The sequence below is a fragment of the Giraffa tippelskirchi genome, chromosome 10, assembly GCF_054371585.1.
Source record: "Giraffa tippelskirchi isolate mGirTip1 chromosome 10, T2T-mGirTip1v1.2.pri, whole genome shotgun sequence".
Taxonomy (NCBI): domain Eukaryota; kingdom Metazoa; phylum Chordata; class Mammalia; order Artiodactyla; family Giraffidae; genus Giraffa; species Giraffa tippelskirchi.
Genome location: NC_137284.1, coordinates 134,587,595 through 134,610,926, shown reverse-complemented (window position 1 = coordinate 134,610,926; position 23,332 = coordinate 134,587,595). Strand labels below are relative to the sequence as shown.

The following is a 23,332-nucleotide window of genomic DNA, read 5'->3' as shown; positions in this document are numbered from 1 at the left end:
TTCCTGACCTGCATACAGGTTTCTCAAGAGACAGGTCAGATGGTCTGGTATTCCCATCTCTTTCAGAATTTTCCACAGTTTATTGTGATCCACACAGTCAAAGGCTTTGGCATAGTCAGTAAAGCAGAAATGTAGTGTAACTTGTTATAATTAGGTTGAATTATCTGTTTGGTGGGGGTGCCTCCCTGGTGGCTCAGTGGTAAAGAACCTGCCTGCCAATGCAGGAGACACAGGTTTGATCCTGGATTGGGAAGATCCCTGAAGAAAGAAATGTCAACCCAGTCCAATAATCTTGCCTGGGAAATCCCATGGACAGAGGGGCCTGAGGACTACACAGTCTGTGGGGTACAACTTAGTGACTAAGCAACAACAATCAAGTTGGGCAATTATTTTTATGATAATATAGTTCTAATTCACTTGACTTCCAATATACTTTCCCAAGTTGGGAAAAGAGATATGGAAACAGCTGGCACGCTAAGAATTATATATAACTCAGAGTACATTCATAAGAATATGTTACCCAACTGACATTCTCCTAAAACATTGGGAGGCTGTTGTAGAAGATAAGGAGCCATTAAGTGGGGAATATGACAACATTGGGAAAGTTAGAAAAAAATAAATATTCCTTTATCCGCAGAGTATACGACATCAGAATTTTAAAGTTGTATATATATAAATGTCAGGACTTGATGATATTAATGTGAAATTCATAACCTGTATATATATATATATAAATTATATATATAGCAAGTTATATATATATAAGTATATATATATAAATTATATATATATAGCAAGTTATATATATATAAGTATATATATACATAAATTATATATATAACAAGTTATATATATATAACAAGTATATATATATATAGTCATCTGGTAATCTCTTACCCACTGAATTTCCATAATCCTTTGTCTAGATATTACTTAAAGGATTTTCATTATCCTATCTATTACTCTGCATTGGTATCTGCTGAGAATACATATGGGGTGAATCATCATCATTATTATCATAATATTTAATTACCATCTGCATTGTTCTTTGTACTTGACAAGTATTTAAGTTTCATAAAAACTCTATGAGAAAAGTATTATTATTACTCCCATTTTAGTTAGCCTGCTCAGGATCGGGGCTTGCCTAGTGACTAGTGGTAAAGAATCCACCTGCCAATGGAGGAGACGCAGGTTCAGTCCCTGGGTTGGGAAGTTCCCCTGGAAGAGGAAATGGCTACCCACTCCAGTATTCTTGACTGGGAAATCCCATGGAGAGAGGAGCCTGGTGGACTCCAGTCCACGGGGTCTCAGAAGATTTGGACTCGAATAAAGACAACAGCAACAACCGCTCAGGGTCACTAAGAGTAAGAAAAGATTTTGATCAGTTGTGGCACAGGGGTTTCCACTTGCATATCTAATGAATAGCTAAGAGATAGGAGAGCTCCTGTTTTATTCCCTAATTCCCTATTTCTTGATTTATATCTAAAGTTATTTCCCATATGAACTAATAAGTATAATTTAAATGCATATAGATTTTTGAGACTTCTAAATATGTTCATCTTTGTTGTTAAGTCCCTATGTGACAACTGAAGAAAAGAGATATACATAAGTTGTGAAAATAAATGCAGAAGCAAAGTGAGCATGAATGAGCAGCCCTTGTCTCTCATAACAGTGCTCTTTCCTCCATGCTGTGCCAATTTCTTGTGCCCTTAATAGTGTTTGTAGATGCCAGATATCTCATCTGAGATTTCGCACTGCATTCAAATTTTAAGAAGATTCCAGAGAACAGAAAATGAATTGAAATTCTCCAGGCAAGAATACTGGAGTGGATAGCCATTTCCTTCTTCAGGGAATCTTCCTGACCTAGGGATCAAACCCAGATCTCCTTCATTGCAGGCAGATTCTTTACCATAATCTGAGCCACCAAGGAAGCCCAACAAACTGTGGAAAATTTTTAAAGACATGGGAATACCAGACCACTTTACCTGTCTCTTGAGAAACTTGTATGCAGGTCAAGAAGCAACAGTTAGAATCAGACATGGAACAATGGACTGGTTCAAAATTGAGACAGGAGTACGTCAAGGCTGTATACCGTCACCCTGTTTATTTAACTTATATGCAGAGTACATCATGAGAAAAGCCAGGCTGGATGAATTACCAGCTGTAATCAAGATTACCAGGAGAAATATCAACAACCTCAGATATGCAAATAATACCACTCTAATGGCAGAAAGTCTTACTATCTTAGTGGTGGCTCAGATAGTAAAGAATCTGCCAGCAGTGTGGGAGACCGGGGTTTGATTCCTGGGTCAGGAAGATCTGCTGGAGAAGGGAATGGCAACCTTCTCCAGTATTCTTGACTGGAGAATCCCATGAACAGAGGAGCCCTGCGGGCTACAGTTCATGGGGTCACAAAGAGTTGGACACCACTGAGTAACTAACAATGGCAGAAAGCAAAGAGAAATTAAAACGCTTCTTGATGAAAGTGAAAGAGGATAGTGAAAAAGCTGGCTTAAAACTCCATTCAAAAAGCTAAGAACATCGCATCTGGTCCCATTACTTCATGGCAAATAGAAGGGGAAAAAGTGAAAACAGTGTCAGATTTTATTTCTTGGGCTCCAAAATCACTGCAGACAGAGACTGCAGCCATGAAATGAAAAGATGTTTGCTCCTTGGAAGGAAAGCTATGACAAATTTAGACAGTGTATTAAAAACCAAAGACATCACTTTGACGACAGAAGTCCATAGAGTCAAAGCTATGGTTTTCTATACATGACTTCCCAGTAGTCATGTACAGATGTGAGAGCTGGACAATAAAAAAGGCTGAGTGCCAAGCAATTGATGCCTTTGAACTTTGGTGCTGGAGAAGACTCGCAAGAATCCCTTCGACTGCAAGGAGATCGAATCAGTCAATACTAAAGGAAATAAACCCTGAATATTCATTGGAAAGATTGATGCTGAAGCTGAATATCCAATACTTTGGCCACCTGATGTGAAGAACTGACTCATTGGAAAAGACCCTGATGCTGGGAAAGATTGAAGGCAGGAGGAGAAGAGGGCAACAGAGGATGAGATAGTTGGATAGCATCATCAACTCAAGGGACTTGAGTCTGAGAAAACTCCAGTAGATAGTAAATTAAATGGAAGCCTGGTGTGCTGCAGTCTATGAGGTTGCAAAGAGTCAAACACGACTGAGTGACTGAACAATCAGAGAACTATTAGATTTCTCTCCTTAAAATAGGAGGAAAGTGCCCTAAATGCTGCTGTGTGATTCTGATTTTATTTATTTGCAAGTTACTGTTTTAGGTCATCATTTTGTTTGATAAGTTAAATGTTTTAGACTTTTATGATTTTTAGTTTTCTTTAAAAACTCCACAAGTAGAATAAGGCAGTGGTCTCCAACCTTTCCGTCACCAGAGACCAGTTTCTTGGAAGACAATTTTTCCATGGACTGTGGGTTGGTGGGGTGAATGGATTTTGGATGATTCAAGCACATTACATTTATTGTGTGCTTTATTTCCATTACTATTATATCAGTTCCACCTCAGGTCATTAGATGTTAGATCCCAGAGGTTGGGGACCCCTGGAATAAGAAATTCATTATAAGATGGAACTATATAGAGTTGAAATGTATAAGTATTAATAGTACATATATTTTTGGAGAGTACAATATGGAAAAGAAATAGCAAGAAAGGACAGTTTCTTGAATAGTATAGAAATTAAACCTGGTGTAGGGTAAGAAGAAATTCAGGAAATGGAACATGCAGAGACAAGATAGGCACAAAGGAAATAGACTAATGTTTAGGTGAATTTGTCAAGATAGCAAAGTATAAGGCAAGAAGATAGAGGGGGTGGGATGGGAAGCAATACCTAAAGACTGTTAGACAAAAGGAAGTTCTATATAGATATCGAGGCTATAGATGGAACAAGAAAACATTGGGTGTCGAGATCGCTTGCTATCCTGAAAACCTGTGATTATTGTTGAAGTTAAGAGTCTCTTAACAAAGAATGGAGGGGAAAACAAAGGGAAAAATCAGTTTGAGGGAGAGCTGTGGTTTCAGATCTTTGGGGACTGATAAGACTAAATATTTCCAGCGTTATTAATGTATGTTAATTGTTAACTAAATTTGTTGCCTCCAATCAATTGTGTTACTGTCTCTACACTAAAAGGAGATTTGGTCTTGGGATGGGATGTTTTTATGATATTTATATACAATTAGTTTATAAATCTGAAACATCAACATACATACACTACCATGCATAAAGTAGATAGCTGGTGAGAAGTTGAATATAACACAGGAAGCCCAGCCTGGTGCTCTGTGATGACCTATAGGGGTTGAATGAGGGAATGAGGGAGTCTCAAAAGCGAGGGGATATATGTATAATCATGGCTGATTTGCATTGTTGTATGGCAGAAACCAACACAACATTGTAAAGCAATTTTCCTTCAATTAAATACTGATATTTGCATGTTTTTCAAATACTTAACTTAGAGGAAAATAGCAAAAACAAAAGGAGAGAGAGAGAAATCCTGTGATTATGCAAAAGTTAACAAGGGAAAGTAAAATTGAGCTGACGCTATTAAGAGAAAAAGATTAAAGCTTCCGAGAGAAATGGGAGTTTAGAAAAGATGACTTTTCTTGCATCCTGCCACCCCATCACTATTACACTATCACAGTGAATTGGGGAATCTTCTGTGATTTTAGCAGAGGTAGGACTTCTCAGTGATCACGGCCTCGCCCGTTAAGAGGGTCCAAACAGTAGCCCATGTTGATAAATTCTTGGGCTGCTGCTGCTGCTGCTGCTAAGTTGCTGCAGTCATGTCTGACTCTGCACGACCCCATAGATGGCAGCCCACCAGGCTCCCTTGTCCCTGAGAGTCTCCAGGCAAGACACTGGAGTGGGTTGCCATTTCCTTCTCCATTGCATAAAAGTGAAAAGTGAAAGTGAAGTCGCTCAGTCGTGTCCGACTCTTAGCGACCCCATGGACTGCAGCCTACCAGGCTCCTCCGTCCGTGGGATTTTCCAGGCAAGAGTACTGGAGTGGGGTGCCATTTCCTTCTCAGGTAGCAAAAGCAGCATCTTAGAAATGATATTGTTATTATTATTATTATTTTATTTGGCCACATTGCATAGCATGTGGAATCTTAGTTACCGGACCAGGGATCAAACCCACACCCTCTGCATTGGAAGAATGGAACCACTGGACCACCAGGGAAGCCAAGAAGAAACATTGAATGGGGCTATCGATCCGGATGGCCTTCAAGTCCAAATAGAGTAAAACTCTAGGGAATCTGTCTGGGACATTCCCCTGCCACATTTCGAGTTACTGATCATAGTTTATGTTGTACAATAGCTGTTTTATATTGTACTGTAGCTGTTATGCTTCAAGGAATTTACACTTTTCTCTACTAACCATCATTCTCTGTAGCTGGTATTAGCTATCTAGCCTATCAACTTTTATTTATTTAAGTGTTATATACGTTGCCTAACTTGGATGCTCATCATTAACTTTCTAATGTGTGTAATGAGGCAGGTCTTCTTGAATGTATGTCTGGGCTTCTCTTCATGTCAGAGATACTATGCTATCAAGAATGACCTTGTATGGATTGTAATCTTCATATCTCTTACTATGCACAATATATTTTATCTACTATTTTTTTTTCCTTAGAGAAAAATAAGCCCAGTAGGCTATCTCACTGGAAAGTTATTAACATTGTTTTCTAAACATTTACAGGTAGTGCTGGGACACCAGTCACTTTTAATGAAAATGGAGATGCTCCTGGTCGTTATGACATCTTCCAGTACCAGATAACCAACAAAAGTACAGAATACAAAATCATTGGGCACTGGACCAATCAGCTTCATCTAAAAGCAAGTATCAGTATGAGCTTACATTTATGTCTATGGTTCTCAAGGAGCGATGCTTTACTTTTAAGTGTATTATATCAGTATACTCTTCATTAGAATTGATTTTCTCCTGAGCAGATTTTTAGCAAATGTATGATTTGATCCTTCCTCAACCTTAAAATGCAATGAAAAGTCTTAAGTATCTCTGGAGAAATCTGGTATCTGTAGGGATTTAATGAAAATCTCATTTCCTTTTAAGTGACTATGTAAACACTTTGGAAATTTTACACTTTTCTGAAAGACTCACTTGTTCAGATGTTTATACAGTATGTGTGTATGTATGTGTATGTGTGGATGTTGGGGAGGAGGGGTGACAGTCTGCCTTGAATGACCAAGTTGGTGCTTAAAAATCAGTGTATTTCACCTTTGCCATATCATAAGTTGAGATCTGTGGCCACATCTGATGGATGGAAGTGAATCATGCTCCTCATTTATATTACCTTTTTGAATCACAACACCAGAGAAAGTTAATGTACCCAAAAGAGGTGGTCAGATTTTTTAACAACCCATAGGGCTGCCTGCCATCCCCATCTCCTGAAGAGTCATCAAGGTCCACAGATTTTATTGTTCCTACAAGTAGCCATGTGAGGACAACTTGGAGACCAGATGGAAGCAAGGTCCCAGGGTGGGTCCCACCCTGAGAGGTCCCACCTGGGTCTCAGGTGGGATGGTGCCAAAGGCAATTGGGCATCTGCCTGCCCAGTGCCATGCTGTCACCAACACCCTGGACTCTGTCTTCTCCTGCTGGGACCAGGTGGGGATGGCATGTGGATGGAGGCAGCAGGAGAAACTCTAGCAGATGTGTATGGTGGGCAGGCAGCCCTCCAGAGGGACTATCCTAGGGAACCGGGTCTTTGAGGACCCTGGGGAGTGGTGTCTGGTACCAGCACCCACTAATCAGAAGGGGACTCTGGAGCAGGAAGCTAATCCTAAACTTGATGGATGGGGAGGCCCAGAAAGTCCCAAGGCATAGGACTGGTGGTGGCTGCATGACGAGGTTGTAGAGGTGTTGGAGAAGCGTCTACTTACCACTGGGTAAGGAGGTATTTCAGATTTAAGAGCCTGGGGTGCCATATCCATGCACACTGACTCCTTCCGGTACAGAGAAACAAGAAGTGTGCCTGGGAGTCTCAGCTAAGGGTCAGAGTTCCTTCATACATGAACATCAATGTCTGTAATACATTCTCATATCTGTCTGTAACACTGGACTGTTTACAGGGACTGAGTGGCCGAGGAATCACTACAACAGCAGTGTTTCCTCTGTAGGCAGTAAGGAGCCTTTAAAATGTGTCAAATAAACTAGAAGCATATTATTCTATGGTTCTTTTGTCCTAGTATTTCACTCTTTCTTCTAATAACAGCCTCTATTCTTCTTGATTCTCAAAGCTACCATAACACTGTGAGAGCTGAGTTCATTTCTTAAATGAATAGTTAAGCTCCTTTCCTAGCTGCAGCTTATCCTAGCTGCAAGGTAGTGATGCATGTCACCCATGAGGGTGGGGAGAGAGACCACTCTGGTCTGTGGGTGTGTTACATGTGTGTGTGCTTTCTTATGTCTGAACCCATTCAGAGGACATCAGTTTAGTGTGGTGTTTTTAATACATTTTTCACTTCTCGATGTCCAAATATAGCCCCTGAAATGCTATGTTTATACAGCAACAGTTACCACAGTTCTCAGCAAAGCAGATAATAAGAAATAACAAAACTAGGATATTTATGATTTATTGTCTATGTATGACTTCCTGATAATTATCACAGTTCTGCATTCAATAATGCACAAAGACAACTTATTTTGCAACTATTGTTATAGTATGTAAGACCACATATCTACAGCTTTCTGCCCCTAGGAACCTGATGAAACTTCTATCCTCCTGCAACCCAAATTAACATTTACTGAAACGAAACTTTGATAACTCTACAGGTTATTGATACCAACCTGAACATCTAAGTTTCTTGGCAAAAGTCCTTTTGACAGTGGACCTCTGTGAAATCAAATAATTGAACACAACAAAGAAAATTTGCTAAGGGTTAAAATGGGGAAGCTTTTTTTATCTGACTTTTATAAATGCCAACCTTCTTACTATAGTCTTACGATTAAGGATTTGAAAAGCAAAGTTTAATGGTTGAAAAATCCATGCACATATATGTAATAGCAAGATACCTAAAATAACTGTACACAAGTAGACATGGGCACACACATCTCTCACCATATATATGCTTATTATAAAACTTTATGTTGAATCTCAAGCTGCTCTTTTATGTACATTTATGGTGCATGAAAAGTTTTATGTTTATTATTGTGTTGTTGCTCATAAAATATATCAAAACAATTTGTGAGAATTATTTCTCATGCATGATTATGATTGTTTATGACTACATAGCCATGCCAGCTTTACTGAAACAGAGAGAATCAACTCTCAGAAGAAAATAGAGTCAATTAGACTGTAAAGAGAGGTTGTAAGTCCAGGGTTACATTCTGAATTTTATCAGAACAAACAAAATGACTATTTCTCTTTGGAAACTGGATTACTCATCTGTTTGAAGGTGCAGTAGGAGTTGCTTGGAAAGTGACAGGTTTACTCAATGGAAGCATTAATAGCACTTACCTTAGATGGTTGTAATAAGAATTAAATGAAATCATACAATAAAGCGGTTAGTCCAGAGCTTGGCACATATGATGCCCATAAACGTTACTTATCACTAATCCAATGTCTCATGATACCATGTGGTCAGGGGAAGATCTGAGGATGAGTGTGGTGAGTAGAGAAGTGAAGGTCCTGTTGGAAGAGGCACTTGTTTGCTTTAACAAGTTCAGAATCTGTTCACTTAAAATGGGGGCCGTTTTAGCTAGTGAGAAGCTGCTGTATGGCACAGGGAGCTCAGCTTAGTGCTCTGTGTTGACCTAGATGGGTGGGGTGGTGGAGATGGGAGAGAGGCTCAAGAAGGAGGATATATACATGTTTGCTCACAGCTGATTCACATTGTTGTACAGCAGAAATCAACACAACATTGTAAAGTAATTATCCTTCAATCAAAAATAAATAAATAAATGGAGACCATTTGTCCCTATAGCCTATTGCCTGCCTTTAATATTGACCTTAATACTTTAGCAAATCTCTCTGCATTACAAAGTAAACTGTATTTAATATAAATATGTAGTTTCTTTTCCTATGGTAGGGTGAGACTAGTTATTGTCACCTAGGCGGTCATTTTGAATGGATTGGATACATTCATTCTGTGCACATACTCCATGCTAAAAGTTAGAATTAGAGTGAACATGTGGACCCTGCTCTCAGGGCTCCCACAGACTGGAAGGATAGAAAGACCCGCAACTCAACAATTCTAGTGCAGTGAGGCAGGAACACAGATGAATGTATGTCTGTGGTTTTGCACTTGCAGCCAAACACAGACTTGTAACCTGGCCTGACTGCTGATGGGGGTTCTGATGAGGGCAGAGGAGCGCTCTTCTTCAAGCACTCCCTCTCTCCTTGTTCTCTTAAATCCGATTTGCAGTAGATTTCATACTTTCAATGATAAGCATTGGATTGCATTTGACTTATTTTAAAAGCAGCCCGTTTTTTTCACTGAACCCAGCCATAGGATAAGTTTGTACATAAAGGGTGTATGATTAAGCATCTATGAATCCAATAAATTTGTCCTAAATATATCTTAGTGAAGTAAAAGAAATTTTAAAACAAGTAGTTTATTCTCCCCCCACCCCCGGAAAATTATGAAGCATTGTGTTTCCTCGAAAGCATTGTTTGTATTGTTCCAAGTATTTTTTTCTTTTTTTATGGAACTAGCATATGTTCTTAACTTAGCAATTACAATCAACTAGTAGAATTATTCATTATGATTTTGGTTTTTTATTCCATAATCTCAGTCTACCCATGAAGGGCGTATTGTCTACTGGAGAGTGAATTTGAACAATTAGGCTTCTCTGTTTGGTGAGACTGAATCTCTCAAGAGGCAGGTGATCCTTACTAGTGATTACAAAACATCGTAACCTAGAGGTTCAGAGAAAACAGTGGAGCCCGAACTGTAAAAAGAACAGCCATATGCTGCTTCGAGTCCATAGGAAGAAGTTGTATGGAGTTTACTGGATGGGCCTAAAATAACTGAAGACTTTGTTTTTGTACTTCCAACCAGAGCTACTCTTTCTAGATTACTGTGAGAATTTGAGACATACTTTTGCTTGTTTTGTTATTTTATTTTCTTCACTTTAACTCAAATAAATAGTTTGAAAACAAATATTAAAATACAATGACTTCATACAGATGTTTTCACCACAGTTGTTTGCAGCATGGTGTCAATTGGAAATGGTGATTTGATGGAAAAGTTCAGTTCAGTTCAGTTCAGTCGCTCAGTCCTGTCCAACTCTTTGCGACCCCATGAATTGCAGCACGCCAGGCCTCTCTGTCCATCACCAACTCCTGGAGTCTACCCAAACCCATGTCCATCGATTCAGTGATGCCATCCAACCATCTCATCCTCTGTTGTCCCCTTCTCCTCCTGCCCCCAATCCTTCCCAGCATTAGGGTCTTTTCCAATGAGTCAACTCTTCGCATGAGGTGGCCAAAGTATTGGAGTTTCAGCTTCAACAGCAGTCCTTCCAATGAACACCCAGGACTGATCTCCTTTAGGATGGACTGGTTGGATCTCCTTGCAGTCCAAGGGACTCTCAAGAGTCTTCTCCAGCACTACAGTTCAAAAGCATCAATTCTTTCACACTCAGCTTTCTTCACCGTCCAACTCTCACATCCATACATTACCACTGGAAAAACCATAGCCTTGACTAGATGGATCTTTGTTGGCAAAGTAATGTCTCTGCTTTTAAATATGCTATCTAGGTTGGTCATAACCTTCCTTCCAAGGAGTAAGCGTCTTTTAATTTCATGGCTGCAATCACCATCAGCAGTGATTTTGGAGCCCCAAAAAATAAAGTCTGACACTATTTCCACTGTTTCCCCATCTATTTCCCATGAAGTGATGGGACCAGATGCTATGATCTTAGTTTTCTGAACGTTGAGCTTTAAGCCAACTTTTTCACTCTCCTCTTTCACTTTCATCAAGAGGCTCTTTAGTTCTTCTTCACTTTCTGCCATAAGTGTGGTGTCATCTGCATATCTGAGGTTATTGATATTTCTCCCAGCAATCTTGATTCCAGCTTGTGTTTCTTCCAGCCCAGCGTTTCTCATGATGTACTGTGCTGCTGCTAAGTCGCCTCAGTCGTGTCCGACTCTGTGCCACCCCATAGATGGCAGCACAGCAGGCTGCCCCATCCCTGGGATTCTCCAGGCAAGAACACTGGAGTGGGTTGCCATTTCCTTCTCCAATGCATGAAAGTGAAAAGTGAAAGTGAAGTCACTCAGTCGTGTCCGATTCTTCGAGACCCCATGGACTGCAGCCTACCAGTCTCCTCCATCTGTGGGATTTTCCAGACAAGAGTACTGGGGGGTTGCCATTGCCTTCTCCACATGATGTATTCTGCATATAAGTTAAATAAGCAGGGTGACAATATACAGCCTTGACGGACTCCTTTTCCTATTTGGAACCAGTCTGTTGTTCCATGTCCAGCTCTAACTGTTGCTTCCTGACCTGCATACAGGTTTCTCAAGAGACAGGTCAGATGGTCTGGTATTCCCATGTTTTTCAGAATTTTCCACAGTTTATTGTGATCCACACAGTCAAAGGCTTTGGCATAGTCAATAAAGCAGAAATAGATGTTTTTCTGGAACTCTCTTGCTTTTTCGATGATCCAGCGGATGTTGGCAATTTGATCTCTGGTTCCTCTGCCTTTTCTAAAACCAGCTTGAATATCTGGAAGTTCACGGTTCACGTATTACTGAAGCCTGGCTTGGAGAATTTTGAGCATTACTTTACTAGTGTGTGAGATGAGTGCAATTGTGTGGTAGTTTGAGCATTCTTTGTACTACAGTGTAGTATTTATAACATGATCTTTTAATTGAGTGTATATCTTTACCTGTCAATGGCCAGTCAAATACTTGCTATACTAGGGGGTTCCTCAGCTTGCTTGAAATACAGAGAGAGAGAGAATTTCTGAGTCCCTTCATTTGTTCCATGGTTACATTGCTTTGGATAGACATCAAAGGTTTTTAACCAACATCATTAGATTCCCTAATGTCACAGATGAACAGCTTTTCTATAATGAAGAATATTGAACTTACCTTGAATTTGCAGACAGAGTGGATGGAGTGGAAACAATGTTCAAGGGGACATTTGACCCTTTATTTGCTGTGACTCTTAGAAATCATGCATTTTCTCTTTGCCTCTGTTTCCCCATTGCTAAGTTGCCTGCATTTGAAAATGCTTTCATGTGATTGTCAGTGCATATAAAAGATCATTCACCCTATGAGACAAGCATTATAAATAGCTCTTCCCACCCTACAAAGTATGAATGTGAAGTCAATTCTCTGAGACTCTTGACTATGTTCCAATAGGACTTTAAATGCCACTATAGATCTTGCCTTTATATTCTATTCAGACAAGACTTTTTCTTGGCTTCCTTTCCTTGTAACAAGATGATTGTCAAAACTTGTTGACATATATATGACATAATATATAAATATTATATTGACATAAATATAAAAAACAATATTTTCATTTACTAGACACAAATTTCTCCTTTTCAAAATTAGTCATTTTGGGGTCAGTAATTATTTTTTTGTCTATGAGAAAATCAACATTTAGTAAATTCATGTTTTTGACACATGAAGCAAAGTCAAGGTCATTGAAATTTAACTGTGTTCTTACTTGCACAGAGTAGGGGTTCAGTAAGTATTAATATTTGTTAATTTTTGTCATGAACACTATTCTGATATTTTCTAAATACTGATTTACTATGGAACACTGTTCCAAGATTATTGATTATCACGTAGACTTGTGCACAGATTATTCAGTGACTGCTCCCTGCCAGGCCAAATGTTAAGCCATTGAGGAGCACAAAGTTCAATAAGCTCCCAGGTAGCAAAGCGTTTGCAATCAATTAAAGACAGCTGTGCACTTCAGTAATTATAATAAAAGCATAATTAGAAGGTGCAGATTAAGGAACAAACTCTAAATTAAAATATGTAATGATTATCTCCAACTACAGTGACTGGATAAAATTTGTTGAATTCAAACTGGATCTTTGATTACTTTGGTGGCCAGAAGTGGTAGGAAGAATTCATAGGCTGTGGAAAAAGCATCTATATATACTTTCATCCATCCATCCTTCCTTCCATTTATTTATATATCCATTCATTTCAGAATAAAGTGCCTCCAATGTTCCATTGCTTTATAAGGTGCTGGAATTATTTAGTGGTGTTACAGATTCAGGCCCCAACATCATCCCTGAGTTAGGGGTGCACATCTGTAGGTCTATCCCGCCTACACAATGTCAGCTGTGAGTGCATTGAGGGAGATGAGAAGTGTTGACTAGGTTTTCATAGGGAGTGGGAAGGGTCACAGTTTCTTTAGGGAACTGAGTGTGATCCTGAGCTGCTGGGACAGAGGACTATCTGAGGAGAGCATAGTGTGGGGAGTGGAGAAAGCTGACTTTTTTTGCAGCTAAATTTTTTTTTTTTTTATAAATTTATTTATTTTAGTTGGGGTTAATTACTTTACAATATTGTAATAGCTTTTGCCATACATTGACATGAATCAGCCATGGGTTTACATGTGTTCCCCTTCCTGGACCCCCCACCCACCTCCCTCCCCATCCCATCCCTCTGGGTCATCCCATTGCCCCGGCCCTGAGCCCTTGTCTCATGCATCGAACATGGAATGGTGTTCTGTTTCACATATGATAATATACATGTTTCAATGCTATTCTCCCAGAACATCCCACCCTCACCTTCTCCCTCAGAGTCCATAAAATTGTTCTATGCATCTGTGTCTCTTATTCTGTCTCGCATATAGGGTTATCGTTACCATCTTTCAAATTCCATATATATGCATTAGTATACTGTATTGTTGTTTTTCTTTCTGGCTTACTTCACTCTGTATAATGGGCTCCAGTTTCATCCATCTCAGTAGAACTGATTCAAATGTATTTTTTTAATGGCTGAGTAATATTCCATTGTGTATAGGTACCACAGCTTCCTTATCCATTCGTCTGCTGATGGACATCTAGGTTGCTTCCATGTCCTGGCTATTGTAAACAGTGCTGCGATGAACATTGGGGTACACGCGTCTCTTTCAATTCTGGTTTCCTCGGTGTATATGCCCAGCAGTGGGATTGCTGGGTCATATGGCAGTTCTATTCCCAGTTTTTTAAGGAATCTCCACACTGTTCTCCATAGTGGCTGTACTAGTTTGCATTCCCACCAACAGTATAAGAGGGTTCCCTTTTCTCCACACCCTCTCCAGCATTTATTGCTTGTAGACTTTTGGATAGCAGCCATTCTGACTGGTGTGAAATGATACCTCATTGTGGTTTTGATTTGCATTTCTCTAATAATGAGTGATGTTGAGCATCTTTTCATGTGTTTGTTAGCCATCTGTATGTCTTCTTTGGAGAAATGTCTGTTTAGTTCTTTGGCCCATTTTTTGATTGGGTCGCTTATTTTTCTGGAATTCAGCTGCAGAAGTTGCTTGTATATTTTTGAGATTAATTGTTTGTCTGTTGCTTAAAGATCTAAACATAAGACCAGAAACTATAAAACTCCTAGAGGAAAACATAGGCAAAACACTCTCCGACATAAATCACAGCAGGATCCTCCATGACCCACCTCCCAGAATATTGGAAATAAAAGCAAAAATAAACAAATGGGACCTAATTAAAATTAAAAGCTTTTGCACAACAAAGGAAACTGTAAGCAAGGTGAAAAGACAACCTTCAGAATGCAGCTAAATTTTACAGGGTTTCAAAAACTATTACAACACAAGCTGATGTTTTTTAGGCTATAGCGAGCTTTTCCATGAAGATATTCTCAGCTTTAAACTTCAGGGAAATATTTTGGGTGGCAAAGGGTAGATTGGCTAGAGAAGAGATTGTTCCATTATTTAGTAGAAGCCATAAATGAGAGTTACTTTCTTTCTTATTTTACTAGATTGTTTGGCAGGTTCTTTCTGCCCTATCTGTGCATCTCCTTGGTTTGAGTTTTGTTCCACAAAGTATTTAAAATGACTTACTAAGATATATTTATCATAGTAGAAAACAAGTAAATTAAGAAGAAAGGATTAAAAGTGAAAGTGAAAGTCACTCAGTCATATCTGACTCTTTGTGACCCCATGAAATATACAGTCCATGGAATTTTCCAGGCCACAATACTAGAGTGGGTAGCCTTTCCCTTCTCCAGGGGATCTTCCCAACCCAGGGATCAAACCCAGGTCTCCCGCGTTGCAGGTGGATTCTTTACCAGGTGGATTCAGGACAGGATTAAGGAGGATTCAGAAAAGATTAAGGGAGTTGATAAATTTTAGTTAGTAGTTGAGTTTGATTTCCTCATCAATAATTATAGCCAATAGATGTATCAAGGCTGTTCAGTAGAGTAAGAAATAATCATGCTGCTATTTTAAGAACACATGGAATTATGCCACATAAAATGATTTAATCTGATTAAGAACTGAGAAGCTGGATTCAGTTACCCTGATCTAGTTGGACACAGCGGAGAAGGCAATGGCACCCCACTCCAGTACTCTTGCCTGGAAAGTCCCATGGATGGAGGAGCCTGGTGGGCTGCGGTCCACGGGGTCACTGGGAGTCGGACACGACTGAGCGACTTCACTTTCACTTTTCCCTTTCATGCACTGGAGAAGGAAATGGCACCCCACTCCAGTATTCTTGCCTGGAGAATCCTAGGGACGGTGGAGCCTGGTGGGCTGCCGTCTATGGGGTTGCATAGAGTCAGACACGACTGAAGCGACTTAGCAGCAGAAGCAGCAGTTGGGCACAGATTCCTGTGGTAATCTGATAGTATCCAAGGAATTTAATAATTTGTCAGGGAAAATGCAAGCAGGGCACTAAAAAACCTAGCATTATTCATGAAAAATAGGCAAAGTCATAAGTGCGTAGTTATTTTGATAAATAATGAACATGACACAGAAAGAGGAAAGAAAGCTAAAAAACTTCATAGAAGTTAAATTGGAAAAGGCAATGCAACTAAAGAAGGACATAACATAAAATATTAATAGAAAGTGCCTCTTTATACCAATACCAAAGAAGGGCAAAGGAAGATAGTGACTCTAGACTCTTATGGGGATAATAAAGTAATAAAAATGATAATAAATGGTATTTTAATCTTTATTTTAACCTTGGGAAGAGTAAAATAAGTGTAATTTTAACATGGTGAGTAGAATCAGTAAGGTTACAATAAGGTTATAAACATAAAATTATAATGTAGAATAGAGGAATAACTGATAAAAAAAGTCATTTTCTTATGGTAGATTTACTAAAATGTATGTGAATCTTGTATCCTACGGTACTTTTAAAAAGCTCAGTGGACACATCAGTGTTATGTTAAATCTGCAATGTACAAGAGAATTACCAGAACTGAAGTATTATTATATAAGAATAAAATATGAGCCCCCAGCTGTAGTTGGAGGTCAGTAATTGATAAGAGCATGAAACTAAAATGAAAAAAGTTAATATGTCTGTTGACTGAATCAAATGTTTAACATGACATCTTTCCTCAAAGCTTCTACTGTCTAAGGAAGGAAAACAGAGCCAGAAGCTAGACTCCTCCCAAAGTCCCTATTATATTATATTGAGGTCATGACCTTATCTCCAAGTGAAATTGCAGAAATGTGCAACTGTACATAAACTCAGGGGTTGAGATATAAAATAATGTTCTTTCTTAAATCCATAAATAAATGACAGAGGGATGTAACGAGGACACAGAAACATACTAAATCTTAGTAGTGTTTGATTGATTTTATTTATTATAAAATCATTTTTAATAAAACATTATTTTGAGATAACTGCCAATTCACATGCAGTTGTAGAAAATATTAAAGAGCGCATGTCCCCTTTGCTCAGTTTTACACTGAATGATGACATTTTGAAATACTATGGTGTAATAGCATAAGCAGGTTCTTGATATTTATTCAGTCTGCCAATCCTGATCATATCTCCTGTTTTACTTATATGTGTGTGGGAGGGAGGTATTTCTACGCATTTTGTGACCTGTGTAGGCCCATGTATCTACCACTCTGGTCAAGATATAGAACATTTCTGTCAACACTAGGATCCCAAGTTAAGCATTTAATAGCCACACCCACATCCCTCCCATCCCTCCAGTCTGGCAACAACTAATATATTCTCTATTTTTACAAATTTGGCATTTCAAGAATTTTGTGTGAATGAGATCATACTGTATGTAACCTGTTGGTTGTGACTTTTTTTCACTCAGTATGGTTCCCTCAAAATTTATCCATGTTGTTGTGTTTCTTTGAGGTATTAAGTCAGATTCTATGGTGTATATATACTAAACTCTGTTTAGTTATTCACTCTTTGAAGAACTCATTCAAAATAATTATGCAGCAACCTGCTATGAGTACTTGTTGAATTTTATGTTGAGGGAAACAGCAGGCCAGAGTGATGTCTCATCTCAGAACTGAACTCAATCATTATTACATGACAGTTTTAGAAATTACATTTAACCCTTAAATATAGAATATTTTAGAAAATTAGCAAACTTTCTTGCTGCACCCTGCACCTCAGATCCTTCACAACTGACCTAGTGACACCTTGGCTGCATTAAGCTTGCTACAGATGTAGCAAACATACAAAAGAGAAAAAGTTCTTACTTAACAGTGATGCCACCTGGGCTTGCATCCTCTTAACTTGAGAGTCTGTGCAAACACACCTATATGTTCTTTCTCCTCGTGCTTTACCTCCCCATGCCTTTTATCAATATTGCACTAAAGTTACTGTCATGTGACCAAAACCCAACCCTCACTGAGTTTCTAAGACTTCCTCAACGTCCTTCCCATCCTGTATTTCTTAAGTTGTTCTGACGCTCTGCAAAGCTTTGTTGTGCTAAGTTATCATTTGCCTGCTTTTGTAGCTGTTGCATCTGTTGGTATATGTATTTTTCTACATACAGACCATATTTTTAAGATTCCAAAAATCAGACATGACTTCTAGATTAAGCCAGTAAAAGATCTTTGAGACTACTGATCTGATCTTTGTGAATTTTTTTAAAGGGGACCTGCAAGGACAGTGAAGTTGGCATGTGCTCTATAAAGCTCCTAGCAGGAACCCACTTTAAGCTTGGCAGCTGTGAATTAGATTCCTCAGTTATCATATCCTTAAACTAGTTTATCAAAGAGTCAGCCAATTTTTATAAATGGTCTCTGTAAAATATTTCACGGGGGTGTGATTCATGTTGTTCAAGGCACACACGGACTTGGAGGACAGACCCGAGGAGGCTCTGCGTGATGTGGAAAGTGGCATTGAAAACTGGGAAACTTGATTTTAGCCTGTGCTCTCACTCATCCTTTGATAGGGTTGTGCTTTGTTAATTAATATTTGGACTCTCAAGTTCCGTGTTTGTAAAATTAGGAATTTAATGAAGTTATTCACTAAAATTTCTTCCAGCTCCATTATTCTCAAACTGGTATCCAGGTAATGAGATTTATATTATGATGTGTTTTCCTGTTTTGATTGCTTATTTTTTAGATTTAAAAGTTTAAAGGCTTCATTATTTATCTATACAGAAATGATCATATAGTGTAAACTTCACTAGACAGAGAGCTTCCTTCTGTGATTTTTTTTTCAATCTAGCGTATTTATTCTAAAGATGGCTGCTCATCCCCTATGAAAAATAAACCAAAATTAGAGAAGTTAATAATGGCAGCTAAGGTATTTCGCTACCTTGGTTTTAATAGAAATGTAAAAGTTGTTAGAAATGGATATGACGGTAGTTTTCTACGGCTCTCCCAGCTGCATGTTTTTATCACGTTTTTAAAAAACTGGACTCTGCTATAGGGAAGTTACGTTGATTCTGTTAGAGTGAATTCAAGCAGGTCTAAGCTGAAATGACTTAAGTGATTGGAAAAATGCTAGTTTATCTCTAAAAGGAGGACAAAGTCCTGTGTTTGTTAAGAATTACGGGACGTCATGGTAGAGAAAAACAGGCTATATTTGAGCAATAAATGTGAGCTCGACTTATTTTTGCTCCTATAAAAAGAGAAAAATAAGATGATTTCGGAATTCCTTCTGTGTCATCAAAAATTTGGTTGCATTCAGCCTGCGACATTGAGACAGTCAGGCCGCAGCATTTACTCTCTTTACCCCATGTACAGGCAACAGTTCTATGGTCAGAGAGGGGCTTCCCAGGTGGCACAGTGCTTTACTAAAGAATCTGCCTGCCATTGCAGGAGACACAGGGGACACAAGTTCAATCCCTGGGTCGGGAAGATACCCTGGAGTAGGAAATGGCAACCCACTGCAGTAATCTTGGAAATTCCATGGACAGAAGAGCCTGGTGGGCTACTATCCATGCAGTCACAAAGAGTCGCACATGACTGAGCACGCACCACACACACACACACACACAGAGGTGTTGGAACTTAGGCACCATGACCTCCTCTTGAGTCTACCTTCATCACAGGCATGAGCTTACCCAGTTCCTGAGTCTCCTTGGAGTTCTTACCACTCTTTATCAGATTTTTACATATTTTTATGTTGAACTTTTCTCCTGAGATGAAGTTTCACTCCTGTTATAGGCTAGCTGGGGAATTTTGGGCATTGTACAAAAAATAGAACATTTTCATATCTTTTAAGAATTGTTAAGAAATAATAGGCTTTAGAAAGTTCATACCATTTTACTATCCTTAGGACACAGCTTCCCACAGGACAATTTGGTTCATTTTTCTGAGAATTTGTGATGACTCTGAATATTAGGAGATAGTAGTCTCTTAAAAAAAAAAAAAAAAGTTGGAAATCTGAGGCTGACATAACTTCCAAAATGATAACTGTGGCTCTTGTTCAAGTCAGCATTTTTTCCAAACACCTTCCTCAGAGCACTGATTATGCAGGATTTTAAATATCTACTATATATGCATATGCAAAGGCTCTCTGGCCTAATAAGTTTAATGAATATCAGGACAACTGCTTTTGTTTTGCTTTGTTTTGTTTCCCTGAAAGAATTTGGAGACCCTTTAATATACTAATGTACATCATGGCTGGCTGAGAAGTAGGCATTGAATGTAATGTTTAATAAATTGATTTTTATTCATGAATCCCTTTTTATTTGAAGAAATTTTATGAAGCTAATATTCCTTGAAACTCACTCTGAGGAATGGTGGCTTAAGTTGAATTTTCCACCTAAGGTACATTTATTAACTCATTTCATCTTTGCCATAACTGTGTGTGGTAGTTACACTTAGAATGGCCACTTTATAGAAGAGAAAACCAAGAATAATAATAAGTTGCTTATTTAAGATCACTGGGCTAGTGGAAACACAGGCGAAATTCACAGGCATGTATTTATCCCACTCCAGCCTGCCTGCTTTTAAGAATATTAAAGAAGCAGAATCAAGAAGAGGTTGGTGAATAATTAGATCTGAGAAATCAGGAAATGTGGATCTCGTGATGACTCTTGAATAGATGAGAAGGCAGGAGAAAGAGACTTTAGAAAAACGATTGCTCTAGGAGAAAGCATCAAAGTAGAAGTCACATTTTAGGTAGATGGTTCTGGAATGTTCTGTACAAGAGACATGGCAGGTAGGCATGCCGAGGGTAAGGAAGAGACACCACAGCTGCAGAGAGAGGAAGTCTCAGACTTTTCATGAAGAACAGAGGGAATAGGAAGGGGAATCACAGAAGAGCTAATCAAAAACTGAATTTTGGAATTTGGATCTCAGCTTTGAGTATGGAGATCATTCCATAGCTACCATCAGTACCTGTAAACAAATGACTGGACAACAATTCAGCATTAGGGAGATTAACTGCCGTCGGTCTAAAAAAGACAGCTTTCAGAGACAATCAGAATTTAACAGTACTATTTGGCCATTTAAATTACTAGAGAATAGGTATGCCTTTAACTTATAGCTTGTGATTAGTTGCTCAATCTTGTCTGATTCCTTGTGACCCTATGGACTGTAGCCCGCCAAGCTCTTTGGTCCATGGAGATTCTCTAGCCAAGAAAACTGGAGTGGGTTGCCATGCCCTCCTCCAAGGGATCTTCCAAACCCAGGGATTGAAACCAGGTCTCTTGCATTGCAGGTGAATTCTTTACTATCTGAGCCACCAACTTATAGATTAGTTACAAAAAAAAAAAAATTCTTTATTCTAAATAAAACTTAATTCTTCCAATGGGAGAAGCAAGTTTTCTTTTTATAAAACACCTCAGTCTATTCTGTAGTATCTTCTTAGATTTAACTGATCTGATTTTAAGGAATTTAGGGAATTTTGATATAGAGATAACAATTAAAGATTTATTTAGTACCCATTTGCCTCATACTGGCTAATAACAGATCACTAAGTAGATATTGTTCAAATTAATCTGTTGTAACTCCTTAAGTTACAAATTAATCTTTTGTAACTCTGTTGGATGGGCGAAAAAGCAAGAGTGTTCCAGAAAAACTTCTATTTTTGCTTCATTGACTACACCAAAGCCTTTGACTATGTGGATCACAACAAACTGTGGAAAATTCTGCAAGAGATGGGAATACCAGACCACCTTACTTGCCTTCTGAGAAATCTGTATGCAGGTCAAGAAACAACAGTTAGAACCAGACATGGAACAACAGACTGGTTCCAAATCGGGAAAGGAGTACATCAAGGCTGTATATTGTCACCCTGCTTATTTAGCTTACATGCTGAGTACATCATCCAAAATGCCAGAATGGATGAAGCACAAACTGGAATCAAAATTGTTGAGAGAAATACCAATAACTTCAGATATGCAGATGACACCATCCTTATGGCAGAAAGCAAAGAACTAAAGAGCCTCTTGATGAAAGTTAAAGAAGAGAGTGAAAAAGTTGGCTTAAAGCTTTACATTCAGAAAACTAAGATTATGGCATCTGGTCCCATCACTTCATGGCAGATAGATGGGGAAACAGTGGAAACAGTGACAGACTATATTTTGGAGGGCTCCAAAATCACTGCAGATGGTGACTGTAGCCATGAATTAACAAATGCTTACTCCTTGGAAGGAAAGTTATGACCAACCTAGATAGCATATTTAAAAGCAGAGACATTACTTTGCCAACAAAGGTCCATCTAATCAAGGCTATGGTTTTTCCAGTAGTCATGTATGGATGTGAGAGTTGGAATGTAAAGAAAACTTACCACCAAAGAATTGATGGTTTTGAACTGTGATGTTGGAGAAGACTTTTGAGAGTCCCTTGGACTGCAAGGAGATCCAACCAGTCCATCCTAAGGGAAATCAGTCCTGAATATTCATTGGAAGGACTGATGTTGAAGCTGAAACTCCAGTACTTTGGCCACCTGATGCGAAGAGTTGACTTATTGGAAAAGACCCTGATGCTGGGAAAGATTGAAAGCGGGAGGAGAAGGGGACGACAGAGGACGAGATGGTTGGATGGCATCACCAACTCAATGGACATGAGTTTGGGTGAACTCCAGGTGTTGGTGATGGACAGGGAGGCCTGGTGTGCTGCAGTTCATGGGATTGCAAAGAGTCAGACACAACTGAGCGACTGAACTGAACTGAACTACAACATTAGTGCACCCCAGAAGACAGGCAAGAAAATTTCTTTGCCTAGAAGGCAAACTTTTTTGCCCTTTCCATACAAACTCTATAAAACTAGTTGGCCAGTGGTGACACCTTCCACCAGTACCTGAGCAAAGCCTGTTATAACCCACTGCCTGCCATACGCTTATTAAAATGTCACTACTCCAGAAAGGAGGCCAACTCTAGTCAGCACACTTACAGCTGTGAAATCCTTTCTCAACTAGAAATTGAAGCTTCTTGTTACATACTGGCTTCTATTTTATAAAATCTTCTTAAAGATTAAAAGAGTTTTGTATGTGAAAACACATTTTAAGTTTCAAAGTGCTGTGGAATTGTTAGCTATTATTTGTGAGAACCATAATTGTTTTGGAGAATAGCAGTCAGACAAAATCACATTTAAAAATAAAACCCCCAAAAAAAAAAATCAACTTTGTCATTTCCTTGTTTGGGAGAAGTTTTGATGTATACTGAGGTAAGTATAAAATTAGTCAGAATTGGATTTGCATACATTTCCACAGAACTGAACTTTTAGTATTTAGTTTCCTCTGATTTTTGAATATTTCCTAGGTGTATGTGTGTCAGATGAAATTCAGTTCAGTTCATTTCAATCGCTCAGTCGTGTCCGACTCTTTGCGACCCCATGAACCACAGCACGCCAGGCCTCCCTGTCCATTATCAATTTCCTGAGTCTACCCAAACCCATGTCCATCGAGTCGGTGATGCTATCCAGCCATCTCATCCTTTGTCATCCCCTTCTCCTCCTGCCCCCA

At 38.9% G+C, this 23,332-nt stretch overlaps 1 protein-coding gene across 3 annotated transcripts in view; it reads left to right on the top strand.

Moving 5' to 3' along the window:
* GRM8 (glutamate metabotropic receptor 8) overlaps window positions 1-23,332 on the top strand; it is an 877,877-nt gene that overhangs the window by 695,845 nt on the left and 158,700 nt on the right. For all 3 annotated transcript variants that reach the window (XM_081531191.1, XM_081531192.1, XM_081531193.1), the window contains one exon: window positions 5,738-5,874. In XM_081531191.1, coding sequence (XP_081387317.1) covers window positions 5,738-5,874 — 137 coding nt within the window. The remainder of the gene's footprint in view (window positions 1-5,737; window positions 5,875-23,332) is intronic.